Below are 15,911 nucleotides of genomic sequence, written 5' to 3'. Positions count from 1 at the left end.
CTGTAGGAGGAGATAGCTTGACAAACCATGATCTCTTCATGCAGCTTGTACCAAAACAAGAATGTGTCTATAGTACACGGATGCCCCGCTCGCACTATCATTTTCTATGTTCAGTGGACCGTAAAATTGGGGTCAAAACTCTAATTTGGCATTAAAAATAGAAAGATCACATCATAGGGAACATGTGTATTAAGTTTCAAGTTGATTGGACTTCAACTTCATCAAAAACTACCTTGACCAAAAACTTTAAGCTACCTTGACCAAAATTTTTAACCTGAAGCGGGACAGACGGACAAATGGACGGACACACAGACTGAAAAACATAAGGCCCCTCTACTATCGTAGGTGGGGCATAAAAATGACTAAGTCCAACTACCTGTCATTTTCAGAATATTTGAAAAAAATCAAAATCCTGTGGCCATGCACACCTTCATTATGTGTATGAACATCCTACAAAATATTAAAGTTGTACCTCCAAAACTGTAGGAGATAGATAACTGGACAAACAATGTATCCTAATCCGGACGGATGGACGAACAGACGAATGGACAGACGGACGGACAGGGGTAAATTATTATGCCCCTTGACATTTTGTCGCAAAGGCATAAAAAGATGAAAAGACAGAGAGTCCACAAAACATTACATGTTTAAATACTAAAGAATGAGTACTTGAATCCTGAAAAATCAAGTGTGAAGTCAAGTATTCTGGAAGGGTTATCTTCTACATGTTTACTTACTGCCAACAATTCAGTATTGTAGTCAGCATACTTAACTGGTTTTCACTGTGTCTTGCAGGGTGAGATTTTTAAAACTTATATTTTCTCATTAATTTTAGATTGAACAAACATTTAAAATATATTAAGATCTTAATTTAAGAATCAGCTAAAATTTATTCACCACTGCTTTCTTAACTCATTGGGAGATTTAACAGCTTTAATTTGAACATTAATGGTTATGAATAGTAATCAAACAATTTTACTGTGATTATTGCTGTGTGTTTGTTTATTCCACATTGGCTAGAGGCATAGGGCTTACAAAACATGTTTAACCCTGCTGCATTTTTGTGCCTGTCCCAAGTCAGGAACCTCTAGCCTTTGTTAGTCTGGTGTGTTTTTTTTATTTTGGTTCATTTGTATGTTTCGAAGTTTAGCGTGGCGTCCATTTTCGCTGATCAGGTATACATTATTGTTTAGGGCTTCCTGGTGCAAGTTTTCTCGCTGCTTTGAAGACACATTGGTGGCCTTGGGCTGTTTTCTGCTCTTTGGTTGGGTTGTTGTCTCTTTGAAACATTCCCCGTTTCCATTCACTGTTCTATTGGCAACAATGCAAGACTTGGAAAACAAATTACAATAGCCTATCATCTCCATTTTTCAGTTGAAATTGATTTTTATATTTATGCCTAAACTGATCACTGTACTCATCAGTTACTTACATCATTTTCTGTGACTATTTGTATATCTTTTCCTGTTACTGAATTCTTCCTTTTTACTGAAAATAAAATTAGAAATAATGTTATTACATTGTCCTACATCAGATTGTCTAAAGACAGCATATATCATAATTTTAAGTGAGTGTGACTCAATCTTTAGTTTTCTGTGTAGTATTTTGTAGACTGTTGTTTGGCTGTGTGTCTAATATCTTTTGGCCATGGTGTTATCTGTTTTACTTAATCATGATTTTTTATTGCCCTCTTGGTACCTTCTTTTTTTTATGTAGATGCTAATTAAAATTAATCCATAAATATAAACAGTCAGTAAAGTTTAAAAAGAAGGGTGGAAAATACCACAGGGACATTCAAACTCATTAGTCAATGACACCATGGCAAAAAATCCAAAAGATGACCAAAAGACAAACAACAGTATACATAACACAACATAGAAAATTAAAGACTGAGGAACACATGGACGAACACCACCAAAAACCAGGGGTGATCTCAGGTGCTCCTGAGAGGTAAGCAGATCCTGCTCCACATGTGGCACCTCTTTAATATTTTGTTGCCTTACTAATTTTTGGCTTTCTTTTTTTATATATATAAAATTTATGATATTTATGATCCTATTTCTACTTAATTTTCATTTTTTTTTCTGTCCTTTTAATTTTATCATTGCTTGCATTTCATTTTTTTTGCTTGAACTCTAGGTAAGCTTTTTCAAGATACTTCAACATATCTAATTTCCCAACCAAACTTAGAAAGCCCAGAATTTTAGTGATTCTGTGTAAGACTGAGTTTAAGGGAAAAATAATTCCCATCACTCCTTTTTGATTATCAAATTTGTCAGTGAAATCAGCTGTGTTCAATCTAGAACATTGGTAGACTACTTTAATGAAGACTACAGACAAATTAACTACATCGTTTCTGACACTTCTTTTGATATAATCCCCATCAAAATCTTCACATAAACTGTATTCCTGCTGATATTATTAATATATTTATTTTTCAATATTGACATGCTGACAAAATTCAATATAATAACTTATTAGTTTTAATATTTAAAATTCTTTACATGATGTAAGATGGTGGCAATGAACTACTGAACTGAAATGTAAATATAAATATACAAACTATCATATTAAACCTAAACACAAGTCCTGGGGGTGTAAAAAAGACTATTTATGAAATCAAGAATTAGTAATGGAGATCAACTATATTGCATGTTACACTTAAAATTCAATGTCTATCAAAAGTATGTAGACTCACAGGCGTAGGGGTGTAACACTAAAAAGTGCGGGAGCAACTGTTTCCCATAACGGCTGCTAGCTGTCTAAATAGTACAGCTGAGACTACTCTTCAGTTTGCCAAAATTATTTCTATAGGACTATACAGTAACATTTTATGGCCCATCAACTTATATCCCTCATGTGAAAATTAAGATAATAAAACATAAAGGTTTATTTGTAGTCAACTTGCTTAGTTCAAATGCCTGATTGGAAGATTTGTAGTCTATACTTAAAAGGCTGGTCTAAATCCACATTTTGAATATATAGGTATCTTTGAGTATCTTATAAAACAGTTTTTCACCATGTATCTTGTAAGTTTTGAGATTGTGTGTCAAAAATTATCTCAAGGAAGTGTTCACAAACATTTTTAAATCTAGGTGCTGTATTTTAAGCCTTGACCTTTTGACCTAAAATCAACAAGGCCTCCTAGTGGTATCCAGAAGTATTATGAATATTTAATGTTCCAAATTTTGAAATAGAAATAACTACAAAATGTGTCTACAAACAAATGCACAAAATTTTAGAAAAGAGGGTCTCCCTAAAAATGTTCAGATGTGGGTATGAGTGAAAGAAGAAATTAATGCAAAGAAGTATGCTGAAATTTCCTCTCCAGATTAGACAACTGCACTAAGTAGTTGCAACAACATATTTTATGCATGAGGTGATGAAGCTAAACCTTAGAGACCAATCAGAAATTGGAACAATACCAAGTTTTACAACAATCACACGAAGATGACACATCTGCTCTATTACAATCATATTCTTATGAATGAATGAAATTACACACCAACGTAACAAAATGATTGACAAATTGCTACATTTATTGCATTTTGTCTATAAGGAGTCGAAAATGCATATCAAATTAACTTTTAATACATACATACAGATAGCTTATTTGGTGTATTATTTCATATTATATACTTGATGAATGACAATGGGTACTTGCAACTATGTTATACCATGGAAGTATTATATTGTCAATTTAACATGTATAATACTAATCCATGGTTGTACCATTTTTGTACATTCAGTATGTTACCATGTAACTGCTGAACTTTCATGGTTCTTGGTTATATTTATAAAGATATAAGAAGACGTGGTATGAGTGCCAATGAGACAACTCTCCATCCAAGTCAAAATTTATAAAAGTAAACCATTATAGGTCAAAGTTATATGTTCTTGTTTCAAAATTCTATTAGGGAATATATATTACATTATTGTAGTAAATAAACAATTTTTTAAGACGTTTCAGCCACTGGCCTTCTTAAGTTTCTTTATTATCCTTCTTAGTAAAATGTACACAATGTAGTGAAGAAGGATAATAAAGAAACTGAAGAAGGCCAGTGGCTGAAACAGTCTTAAAAAATTGTTTATTTACTACAATAATGTATTTTTATGTGCAAATCTGTTTACCACTTCATACCCCAAAACATTGAAGAATTGAAAGACTTGATATCACAAAACAATGATGGATTAAACCACTGCATGTGTATGCAAAGTGCAAATCAATTCAGGATTTTTTTCTTCAGTTAATTGCAATAAAGCTTTATTACTTAAAGAAATATTCATGAAAGATATGTGTCTAAATAGGTTTAAAACTTTGGAGCACCATAAAACCTGGTTGAACCCACACCTTCATTTGAAAAGTGCCTGGACTTATTCAGGAATATCTATATTATCCAATGGTAATTGTTTCGAGAGATTTTTAGATTTGTGTTATTTTCTACTTTCAAAAGTCATGAAAAAATAAATCTCTCAAATCAGTTTGATTTATACAGTATACATAACCTTCGGGTTTGTTTATTGTTCTATGCGATTATGTGATTCAAGAAATATTTGCTACTGGATACAGGTAACATGTTACTTTAAATATTCTTCCCTTAGTTTATTCATTTTGTATTAACAAATTTATTTGTTCAGTGTATGTTCACTGGTGTTAATATGTCTTTTGATTGAGTTAAGCCATTTCAATTGATATTTTATAGTGTGTCTTTCTATGTTGTGATGTTACACTATTGTTTCAGATAAGGGTGAAGGTTTGGTACCATCAAAACTTTTAAACCCCCTGCAATTGTTTGCACCTGTCCTAAGTCAGGATTCTGAAGTTCAGTATGTGTCGTTTGTTGATGTGGTTCATAAGTGTTTCTTGTTTCTCGTTTTTTATATAGATTAGACTGTTGGTTCTCCACTAGTAATTTTTGGGGCCCTTTATAGCTTGCTGTTAGGTGTGAGCCAAGGCTCCGTGTTGAAGACCGTACTTTGACCTATAATCATGATAATGGTTTACTTTTATAAATTTTGACTTGGATGGAGAGTTGTCTCATTGGCACTCATACCACATCTTCTATTATCTAATTAAGCAAGCAATCACCCAAAAGTAGCTGAGCTCCATTTACATCATCATAGGGTTGTACAAGTCTATTCTAAATGAACAAAAAAAATGGTAAAAATCATATGATTAATAATAATCAACAAAAACAAAAATATGTTGTATACTAATAGTCATGACTGTATACAGATAATAATGTTATTTCTATGTAAATAACAAAGTATAATAAATTATGAATATGACATTTTCAAGTTCAAACCTTTTGTAGTATCTACATAAATGTATACAGAAAATATTAAAAAAGTGAATTGAAAATATATCAAATAAAACTTGTAACTTCTAATAAGCAATAGGTAAAATATACAAACATTTTAATTTCTATTCACAAAGAATTTCAATTACGTTTACAAATATAATACATCTCATATTTATTTTACAGGCAAAGTTTCCGAACTTTTAATCTTTAGTTAGGATAAGTTGATATACTGCCAAATTGGTGTTTTAAAAAATTCTTTAATTGTCATTAATTTATATAAGTTATATTTTAGTCAAACATTCCAACATTATTCATGCAACCCACATAAAAATTTTAGACATGTTTAACCATTCTATTTAATCAGTCTGTCGTGGTATAACAAGGTTATATTGGACTGAAATCACGAAATACCAGAGATGTTATGACAATACCGTTATTTAAATAATTTATCTTTTGCATGTCTGATGTGAAGTACAAATCTTCTTAGTGTCTACATGTATTTACATTTGATAATCATCCAGGAAGTTTCTGTTCTCAAAAAATTATTATTTTTTTTTGCATTGGATAAGTTTTACAGGTATGTTTTGGGTGTAAAGATAAGATAGCTCCTTCTCCTTAAAGAACGTTAGGGTAAGGGATGTCATTTAAATACAAATAGGAAGTTAAAAATAAGCCCTCTCCAAACATCCTGTAGCAATAATAACATTGAATTTCATTACTTGAGGCTATACAAGAGTCTAGCAATTTTTTGATATAGGAACACTGGCTTTCTCAGCCTCCAACTGATTGATGGATTTGTGATTTAAAGTCCAATGGAAAATATCACATGCATATTAGGACAATACATGTTAATGTGATGTATATCAATATGAACTCTGCTTTGTACTAGGCCTACATGCCAAGCTGGATTTTCAATATTGCTAGTTCAGTCTTTAGAAGGTGATAGTCTGCAGGAAGACATGTCACACTTACAGGACTAACTTCCAGTCGACAAGTCTTTGCCTTTCTCCTAAATGCTGGGTGCAAACTGTGAAGTAGCAAATACCAATTTTAAAGTCTTATAATTGACCAGGCTGGTGATTGAACGAATATTCTCCTGCACTTGAGGCAATCCACTACAAAACTACCAAGGCAGTTTTAGCCTTTGACTACATGTTGTTACTACAGAAGAAATGTGTCTCCATAGAAAAGTTGCTTATCTCATAGTTTTTGGTTGAAGAGTAAGAAATAATTCAATATCAGTGGGATATGTTTCATCTTTGATCATCTGCCTTGCATAAAAATACACCAGTCACAGTCACTAACATCTTCATGTACATTTATAGTCCACAGCTGACATGAATATTTTTATTTCTGAGTTTAACATTACAGATACTTTAAGTTATAATGCCTCACAACATAAATGCTGACATATACACAAGTCACTATTTTAAATAACAAAAAAATATGTAAAAGTTCGGATTTAAAATCTTCTTACAAGATATAAGAAAATTGAAAATCTTCCAAATCGTTAAACTGGGTTATTATTTTTCACATCATCATACAGAAAATGCCCCAAGATTTGAAGATTTCTACAATACATTGAATCTTCGATTACCTAACTAATTACATTTAAGTAGATTAAACAACAATCTCTTTACATAAAACTGTCAACCCCATCCGACATGAAACGTTGACATTTTCTATAGTGTGTGTGTTGTCAAACTTGTATTTACATTACTTAGTTGCTAGTGAAGAACTTATTACGGAAGACCCAGCTCTTCTATTCTTTTGATATTATACATTTCTTTAAATTCAGATATTTGCACAGATATTTAAGCCAAAAGATTTTAGTGTTGTTTCAATTTACTTTTTTTGTTTAAACAGTTTAAGGAACCAGGCCAAATAAACTATTTAAAACATACTTTTTCAAGGTACATGTACAAAAACATATTATAAAACTACTTAAAATTCCTACTGAATTTATATTTGCAAGCAAAATCTAAAACAAAATGTTTTTGACACCTTGCAAACATTCCATAAGATTAATTTTAGATGAAGAGTTGAATTTTTGCTTAAAAATGGGTATAAATTAAAGTATTTTACCCATGGAAGTTTTGAAGTACAGTAGAAACTAAAGATATTAAAGACAAGCTAATTTATTAAATGTGTCAGTCTTCCAAGGAAGAAATGTGTCACCTGCAGTATCCAAATAATAAAAACAATGATGACAAAAGTCCATGTTTTGGTCTAAGAATCCACAAAATCACTCAAATCAAAATTTTGAATAGGAAGTGCACAACTTCATGTCCTATTCTGTGATGTTTATTAAAGGAGCTCACAGATTAATCAAATAAAATAATGAAATAAACTACTACAACACAACACACATGTTAGATGACAGAAATAATGCCTGTGTGTAACTGCATCTTGACACTGTCAGTCAACTAAATAAGACAATCTCAATAAGAGCAACAATGGTTTCTGGAAAAACCATCATCCAGTATGAACCAGAACTAAATTTAAGGAATCCAATTACATAAAATGGTTGAACGCAGAAAAACCTTTAAAATAAAATTGAGAATGGAAATGGGGAATGTGTCAAAGAGACAACAACCTGACCAAAGAGCTAAATTTGATCTCATTGAAAGGTAGCAACTTCAATATAAAAATAAGAAGATGTGGTATGAATGCAAATGCAACAACTATTTCCAACTACCAAATGAAGTAGAAGTTAGCAACTATATGTCAACGTAAGTCCTTCAACAATGAGCAAAACCCATAAGGTATATAGTCAGCTATAAAAGGCCCTGACATGACAGATGTAAAACAATGAAGACAATTTTACCATGAGCAATGAGTCGGCAACTTATTTTGGGCCATTTAAGGGACATCAAAATATACACAGAGACAGATACCACTACTGTGTTTTAAATATAAAGCTTCAAGTACTTAAGACATCCTCGAAGGGGGACATTGGGACAGACACCTGTATCAACATCATCATACACCAATACACAATATTGACAGACTGAGCATGATCCTACACAATGTACAATGGTTCGGCAAAGATTAGGCTTTTTACAGTCGGCTTGCCTTGGACAATAAAATAAGGATAAAAACATTAAAACCTTTTAATCCTGAGGCATGAATACCTGGGCAGTGAGGCCAGTAATTACTTTATGTTACAATTAAAAGTCAAACAACCACTGTTTGTCAACTTGTCAATGTAAAACTCTGATTTCACCTGACCTAAGGTCACAGGACAAGCAAAAATAAAACAAACCACAAATTTAGAGGAAAAAGAAAACAAACCACAATGGTTCTTGAAATTGGATATTTTTTTCTTGAAATCAAAGTTTGATGAAATAAATAAACTTAAATATTTGATCATCATGTACACATGGTATAGGTTTGAAATATGTGCCGCTTGATAAAAATTAAACATGCAAATGAAAAATCATATCTTGATCACAATTGCATATGAAAATTATCCTTTTCAAAATTCTTATACAAAGCAGGGTTCATATGTTACCTTCCTGAATATGCATTTAAAATTTGCAAGTAGATGTTAAACAGCTATACAGCATCATTATCAAAATACTAATGGACCAAAATAAAACTTCAAGGCAATACAGCATCATTAGCAAAACACCAATGGACCAAAATAAAACTTCAAGATGCAGTTAAATTATTTTCTTCAAAGTGATCAACTGATTGAAAATTTCATGGATATGAAATAAATAAAACCAAAGTGAATAAAAAAAGTATCTGAGAAATGTTTTGTACTTCATACTGGACTCGGAGTGGACATTGTTTAGATTTTTACATTTACAAACAAAATAATAAACAAAGATGATAGATTTTCAGTGACAAATTGTCAAACTGTATTTCTGTATGTCACAAAGGTCTAACAGTTCAGGTCCTTTTACAAAGTAAGCCTAATTAGTGTCAGATGTCATCAGTGACCTTTCCAGGTCTAAAAAGAAAGTGGTATGAAAATAATGAAGCCTGTGTAAAAATAAATGATCATAATTTATCTCCAGTTTAGATAGATAGACAGTTTCATTTCATGTAATTTAAAAGCAATAATCGAACAATTCACTTTCATACATTTAGCTCTTTTTAAGTTTAAAAATGTGTATTAACCTGAAGTTAAAACCATCCTTAAGTCTACAGAATTACAGAATCAATAAATATCTTATAAAAGCATAAGGAAAAAGTTAAAATTCAATTAAACATAAAAATTACAGATTTGACAGCTTAGGTCACCTGTGAGCTGATTGTGAGAATGCTTACATACAATTACACAAAATAAACATGTTCAACAGGTTCAATAAATCTGAATATTATTATAGTCTTGTCCTTATGAATTACATATTCATCACAGCAGGAGTTGTAATATATTCATGCTACCTGAAAATTCAAGGTCTCATGTGAATTCAGATGTGACATGTATGAATACACAATTATCACATCAAAGAATTTGATTACAATCAGATAATTGAGGTAGTATATGTGTAATCATGTAATGGTCACTTATGTTAACATCCTAAGGACAATAAGGTGCTGGTCAATAACTGTCAATTTCATCCATGTCATTATTAAATGGTCTGAAATATGGACTACTAACTGTGTAGATAATATCTATTGTGACCTCTTAAATAGGGAGACTGAGGCAAGACCAGTACAAAATATGCTTAATTGTCTTATATCAAGGATATACGTTTCGATTTCTAACATCACTGAAGAGACATTAATTGTCGAAATCCGGATATGGTGTACCAATTTTTGCACCTCATGTTTGCGGTATACCATCTTTTCCGCATGTTTTTTGTTTTCTGTTTGGTATTAAATTAATAATTAAGATCCATTTTGTTACATCTGGTGATCCCTTTAATTGGCAATCGCCTTGGCAGTCAGCAGGGTTTAAGAACATCCGTTGTTCGACCTGCTAGACAAATGCGTTATGTTAAAATATACTTTTTCACTTTTTTGGTCTTTTGGAAAATGTTGTTTGTGCTGTATTGAGACCCCTCTGCCAAGAAATTTGTTTTGCATGCACATGTATAAAAATTGCGGTTTTTATCCAACGCAATCATAGGTTTGAACGTTGTTTTCAATTTAGACTTGTTTGTTGTAAGGATTTGTATACTGTAAATTCAGAAATTATTGCGTGCATTTATTATTGCGATTTTGTCATTTTAGACTAAAATACGATTTTAATTTTAGCGATATTGAGAAAATCCTGTTTAATTCATATAAAAAATTTCAAAATGCGAGTTTAAATTATTGCAATTATAACCCTGTCGCATTTTTGCAATAATATAAACATCGCAATAATTTCTGAATTTACAGTAGTATACTATATAAATCCTTGCTTATATCTTCTAAACTACTTAAACAAAAATGAATAATCAAAATATATCAACATTAACAAAACTTTTCATACATGGTCAATGAAATGTTCTAAATACAAAAGGTGAAGAAGCTTCAATCGCTGTCCTTTAAGTGCATACATTGTATTATTGAAACAAAAAGATGTATCAATGCATGTTTTACAAATGTCACACAGATCGTGTTGACAATTCTGTCTATTATCGTCCACTTATAACCAAAATTATGTATTACTCCGATCTTCTTAACATAAAAATATACTTCAAAGCCTCCATTACAAGTTTAAAACACATTAATGACAAAATGGTACAAATGTTTTATTTCAAGCATGTTGTAGTAGTCTTCATGAAGTTTAAATATTATACAGACACATCCATACCTTAAATAGTTGCACAAATATAAAATATGAAAGTGAACAGGGTGAAAACTGTACCTTTATACACATCTAACATAATTTGTTCAAATTTTATTTTTTTACAATGATCATCATCCTTTCACAATAATGCAAAACAGAGACAAAATAAATTCTGGCAACACTGCATTTACATATTGTTTAATATAAAAAAAAAATCACTGTACTGATTATGCCCATAATGGGTCCTCTATTGGAAATAAATGGGGAATATGTCCATGGGACACAGATGATGCCCCCGCTTGCATTTTACGTTATAAAGAGACATAACTCAAGAAATGTAAAAGTGATGCTACCCAAATTTGTACTTGATCTATGTTTTGTGGTAATAAGCATTGTGTATAAGTTTCATAACATTTAGTTGAGGCAAACTTAAGTGAGAGAACAGAAACGAAAAATTTAGCAATTTTTCCATTTGTAAAGGGACATAACTCTAGAACGGTAAAAATGACGCCACCAAAATTCAAACTTGATCTGTGTTTTGTGGTAATAAGCATTGTGTGTAAGTTTCATAACATTTGGTTGAGGCAAACTAAAGTAAGAGAACGGAAACGAAAAAATCAGCAATTTTTCCATTTGTAAAGGGGCATAACTCTAAAACGGTTACAGTGACGCCACCAAAATTCAAACTTGATCTGTGTTTTGTGGTAATAAGCATTGTGTATAAGTTTCAAAACATTTGGTTGAGGCAAACTAAAGTTAGAGAATGGACACCAATTTTGGGATGTACATGTACGGACGTACATACAGACAGACAAGGGTAAAACTTAATGCCCCCTCCGCTACGGCAAAGACAAAACACAATAAAATGCTCCGCAGGGCGCAGCTTGATACGACCGCAGAGGTCAACCCTGAACAGTTGGGGCAAGTATGGACACAACATTCAAGCTTGATACAGCTCTGAATTTGGATTGTGATTAAATATTTGACACAGCATAGGTTTCTGACACAGAATGAATGTGGTCTTAGAACTTAAAAATTTTAAATTGGACATTCACCTATTATGGTCCAATATCCAAAATCTAAATACATGGTTAGATTCAGCATATCAAAGAACCCCAAGAATTCAATTTTTGATGAAATCAAACAAAGTTTAATTTTGGACCCTTTTGACCTCAATGTGGACAAAGTTGATAATGGGGCCCAAAAATCAAAAATCTAAATACATGGTTAGATTCAGCATATCAAAGAACCCCATATATTCAATTTTTGTTGAAATCAAACAAAGTTTAATTTTGGACCCCGATTTGGACCAACTTGAAAACTGGGCCCATAATCAATAAAATGCTTCGCTGGGGCGCAGCTTGATACGACCGCAGAGGTCGAACCCTGAACAGTTGGGGCAAGTATGGACACAAAATTCAAGCTTGATACAGCTATGACTTTGGATTGTCATTAAATATTTGACACAGCATAGGTTTCTGACACAGGATGAATGTGGTGTAAGAACTGGAAAAAATTTAATTTACCTATTATGGTGGAATATCCATAAACTAAATTGTTTGTTAATTTCAATATATCAAAGAATATGTAGAATTCAATGTTTGATGTAATGTAATAAAGTTGAAATTTGGACCGTTTTTGTTCAATGTGGACCAATTTGGTAACATGGATAAATAATCAAAAATCTAAATACATGGGAGCCCATTTAAATACATCATAAAGGTATTAAAATAGAAAGTGACATCATAGTCATGGCTAAAAATAAACAAAAATCCTTAATCAGCAACATTTAAAGTAATATCTAAAAATAAAATTCCTTTGTAACCATAAAAGCCCATTTAAATACATCATAAAGATATTAAAATAGAAAATGACATCATAGTCATGGCTAAACATAGCAAAAAACCCTTAATCAGCATCATTTAACAGTAATATCTAAAAATGGAAATTACATCATAAAGGTATTAAAATAGAAAATGACATCATAGTCATGGCTAAAAATAAACAAAATCCTTAATCAGCATCAGCAACATTTTATAGTAATATCTAAAAATAAAATTCCTTTGTAACCATAAAAGCCCATTTAAATACATCATAACAGATATTAAAATAGAAAATGACATCATAGTCATGGCTAAACATAGCAAAAACCTTAATCAGCATCATTTAACAGTAATATCTAAAAATAAAAATTTCTTTGCAACCATAAAAGTAAAATAGAAAATGACATCATAATCATAGCTAAAAATAAACAAAAATTTTTTTTATTGGCAAATTTTAAATGGAGTTTATTATACTAAAACAATAAATTTGCAACCATAAACATGATAAAACCCCATTTAAACACATCATAAAAGTATTAAATAATTCAACTACATCATAAGGCTATAAAAATAGAAAATGACTTCATAGTCAAGGCTAAAGGTAAACAAAAAACCTTCATCAGCAAAATTTTATATTGGCACATTTCCAATGAAGTTTATTACACTAAAATTGTTGGCAAATTTCCAATGCATTTATTAACAATAAAGTTATTGGCAAATTTCCAATTTACATAATTTAAAAGCAGTGTAGATGAGATATTTAAATGAGTTTGAATTACCAACCTTACACTGCTTTTAAATAATGTTCTTTACTCAATTATTTGTCTATTAAAATGGAAACCCTTGTTTTTTAACCTTTTTTCCCCTTATTCCTTAAACATTAGAGTCATAACCACCCCTTATTTTCGACCAATATTTGGCCCCTTATTCATAAATGTTTGAGCAATTAACCCCAAAACTCAATTCCTACTTTCTCTTCGTGATAAAAAATAACTAACTTAAAATGTAAATTTTAAACAAAAAAAAAAGGAAAAAAAAAAATTACCCCTTTTTTGACCCCCGCCCCCCTTATGATTCATCACCCCCACCCCCCTTTCCCCCCAAACCAAGCTCAATAACAGCCTTGCCTTTGTGGTATGGTACCTTGTAATACAATTTTAGAGAGATCCATACACTTGAACACAAGTTATTGTCTAGAAACTAAAAAATGCTTATTTTAAACCCCTTTTTAGGCCCCTTATTACTAAACGTTTTGGGCAATTACCACAACACTCAATTCCAGCTTTCCCTTTGTGAAATGGAACCTTGTAGTAAAATTTCAGAAAGATCCATACACTTACACACAAGTTATTGTCATGAAACTAGAAAAATGCTTGTTTTTTGCCCCCTTTTGGCCCCTTATTCCTAAAATTTTGAGGCAATTAACCCCAAAATCAATCCCAGCATTGACCCTTTGTGATATGGAATCTTGTGGTACAATGTCAAAGAGATCCATATGCTAACACACAAGTTATGTCTGGAAGTTACAAAAATGCTTATTTTCGGCCCCTTTTTGGCCCCTAATTCCTTAACTGTTGGTACCATAACCCCCAAAATCAATCCCCACCTTCCTATTGTGGTATTGAACCTTATGGTAAAATTTCATAGAGATCCATTCACTTAAACTAAAGTTAGAGTGCGAAAACCATTGTGTATTCGGACGACGACGCCGGACGACGACGACGACGACGACGCCAACGTTATACCAATATACGACCTCAAAATTTTTTTGCGGTCGTATAAAAATCTAAATACATGTTTAGATTCAGCATATCAAAGAACCCTAATTATAAGAATTCAATTTTTGTTAAAATCAAACTTAGTTTAATTTTGGACCCTTTGGACCTTAATGTAGACCAATTTGAAAACGGAACCAAAAATTAAGAATCTAAATACACGGTTAGATTCTGCATATCAAAGAACCCCAATAATTCAATTTTTGATGAAATCAAACAAAGTTTAATTTTGGACCCTTTGGACCTCAATGTGGACCAATTTAAAAACGGGGCCCAAAATCCAAAAACTTAATACACGGTTAGAATCAGCATATTAAAGAACCCCAAGAATTCAAGAATAAAACCCCCTTGAAATTGGTCAAGAAATAAGCAATTTATACGAAGTATCTTCTTTTGCACAATACTGTGCAATTGAATATTTCTTGCTATTGCGCAATACTGTACAATTGACAATTTCTTGCTATTGCGCAATATTGTGCTATTGGATATTTCTTGCTATTGCACAATACTGTGCAATTGAAGATTTCTTGCTATTGCGCAATACTGTTTAATTGAAGATTTCTTGCTATTGTGCAATACTGTGCAATTGAAAATTTCTTGCTATTGCACAATACTTATTATATAATAATTTACACATCCTGTTTGGTGTGTATCTCCTACCATATCATTATTATTTGCTTTTAAATATAAAACAGAAATAACCAACTTAAAATGGAAAATTTTAAAAGAAAAAAAAAAAGGAAAAAAAAAAAAAATCCCCCCCCCCCAAATTTTTTGAACCCCCTTATGATTCATCACCCCCAAACTCAATCCCAGCCTTCCCTTAGTGGTATGGTACCTTGCAGTACAATTTCAGAGAGATCCATACACTTGAACACAAGTTATTGTCTGGAAACTAGAAAAATGTGTTTTTTGGCCCCTTTTTGGCCCCTTATTCCTAAACGTTTTGAGGCAATTACCCCCAAACTCAATTCCAGCTTTTCCTTTGTGATATGGAACCTTGTGGTACAATGTCAGAGAGATCCATACACTAACACACAAGTTATGTCTGGAAGTTACAAAAATGCTTATTTTTGGCCCCTTTTTGGCCCCTAATTCCTTAACTGTTGGTACCATAACCCCCAAAATCAATCCCAACCTTCCTTTTGTGGTATTGAACCTTATGGTAAAATTTCATAGACATCCATTCACTTAAACTAAAGTTAGAGTGCGAAAACCAATGTGTCTTCGGACGACGTCGGACGACGCCGGACGACAACGACGACGCCAACGTCATACC

General features: G+C 32.0%; 1 protein-coding gene across 3 annotated transcripts in view; it reads right to left on the bottom strand.

Moving 5' to 3' along the window:
* LOC127701657 (protein spire homolog 1-like) overlaps positions 1 to 15,911 on the bottom strand; it is a 78,514-nt gene that overhangs the window by 51,397 nt on the left and 11,206 nt on the right. For all 3 annotated transcript variants that reach the window (XM_052205647.1, XM_052205648.1, XM_052205649.1), the window contains exon 2: positions 1,433 to 1,488. In XM_052205647.1, the coding sequence (XP_052061607.1) occupies positions 1,433 to 1,488 (56 nt within the window). The remainder of the gene's footprint in view (positions 1 to 1,432; positions 1,489 to 15,911) is intronic.

The sequence above is a fragment of the Mytilus californianus genome, unplaced genomic scaffold (assembly GCF_021869535.1).
Source record: "Mytilus californianus isolate M0D057914Y unplaced genomic scaffold, xbMytCali1.0.p SCAF_5, whole genome shotgun sequence".
Classification (NCBI taxonomy): Eukaryota; Metazoa; Mollusca; class Bivalvia; order Mytilida; family Mytilidae; genus Mytilus; species Mytilus californianus.
This window is presented reverse-complemented; position numbering and strand designations above follow the sequence as displayed.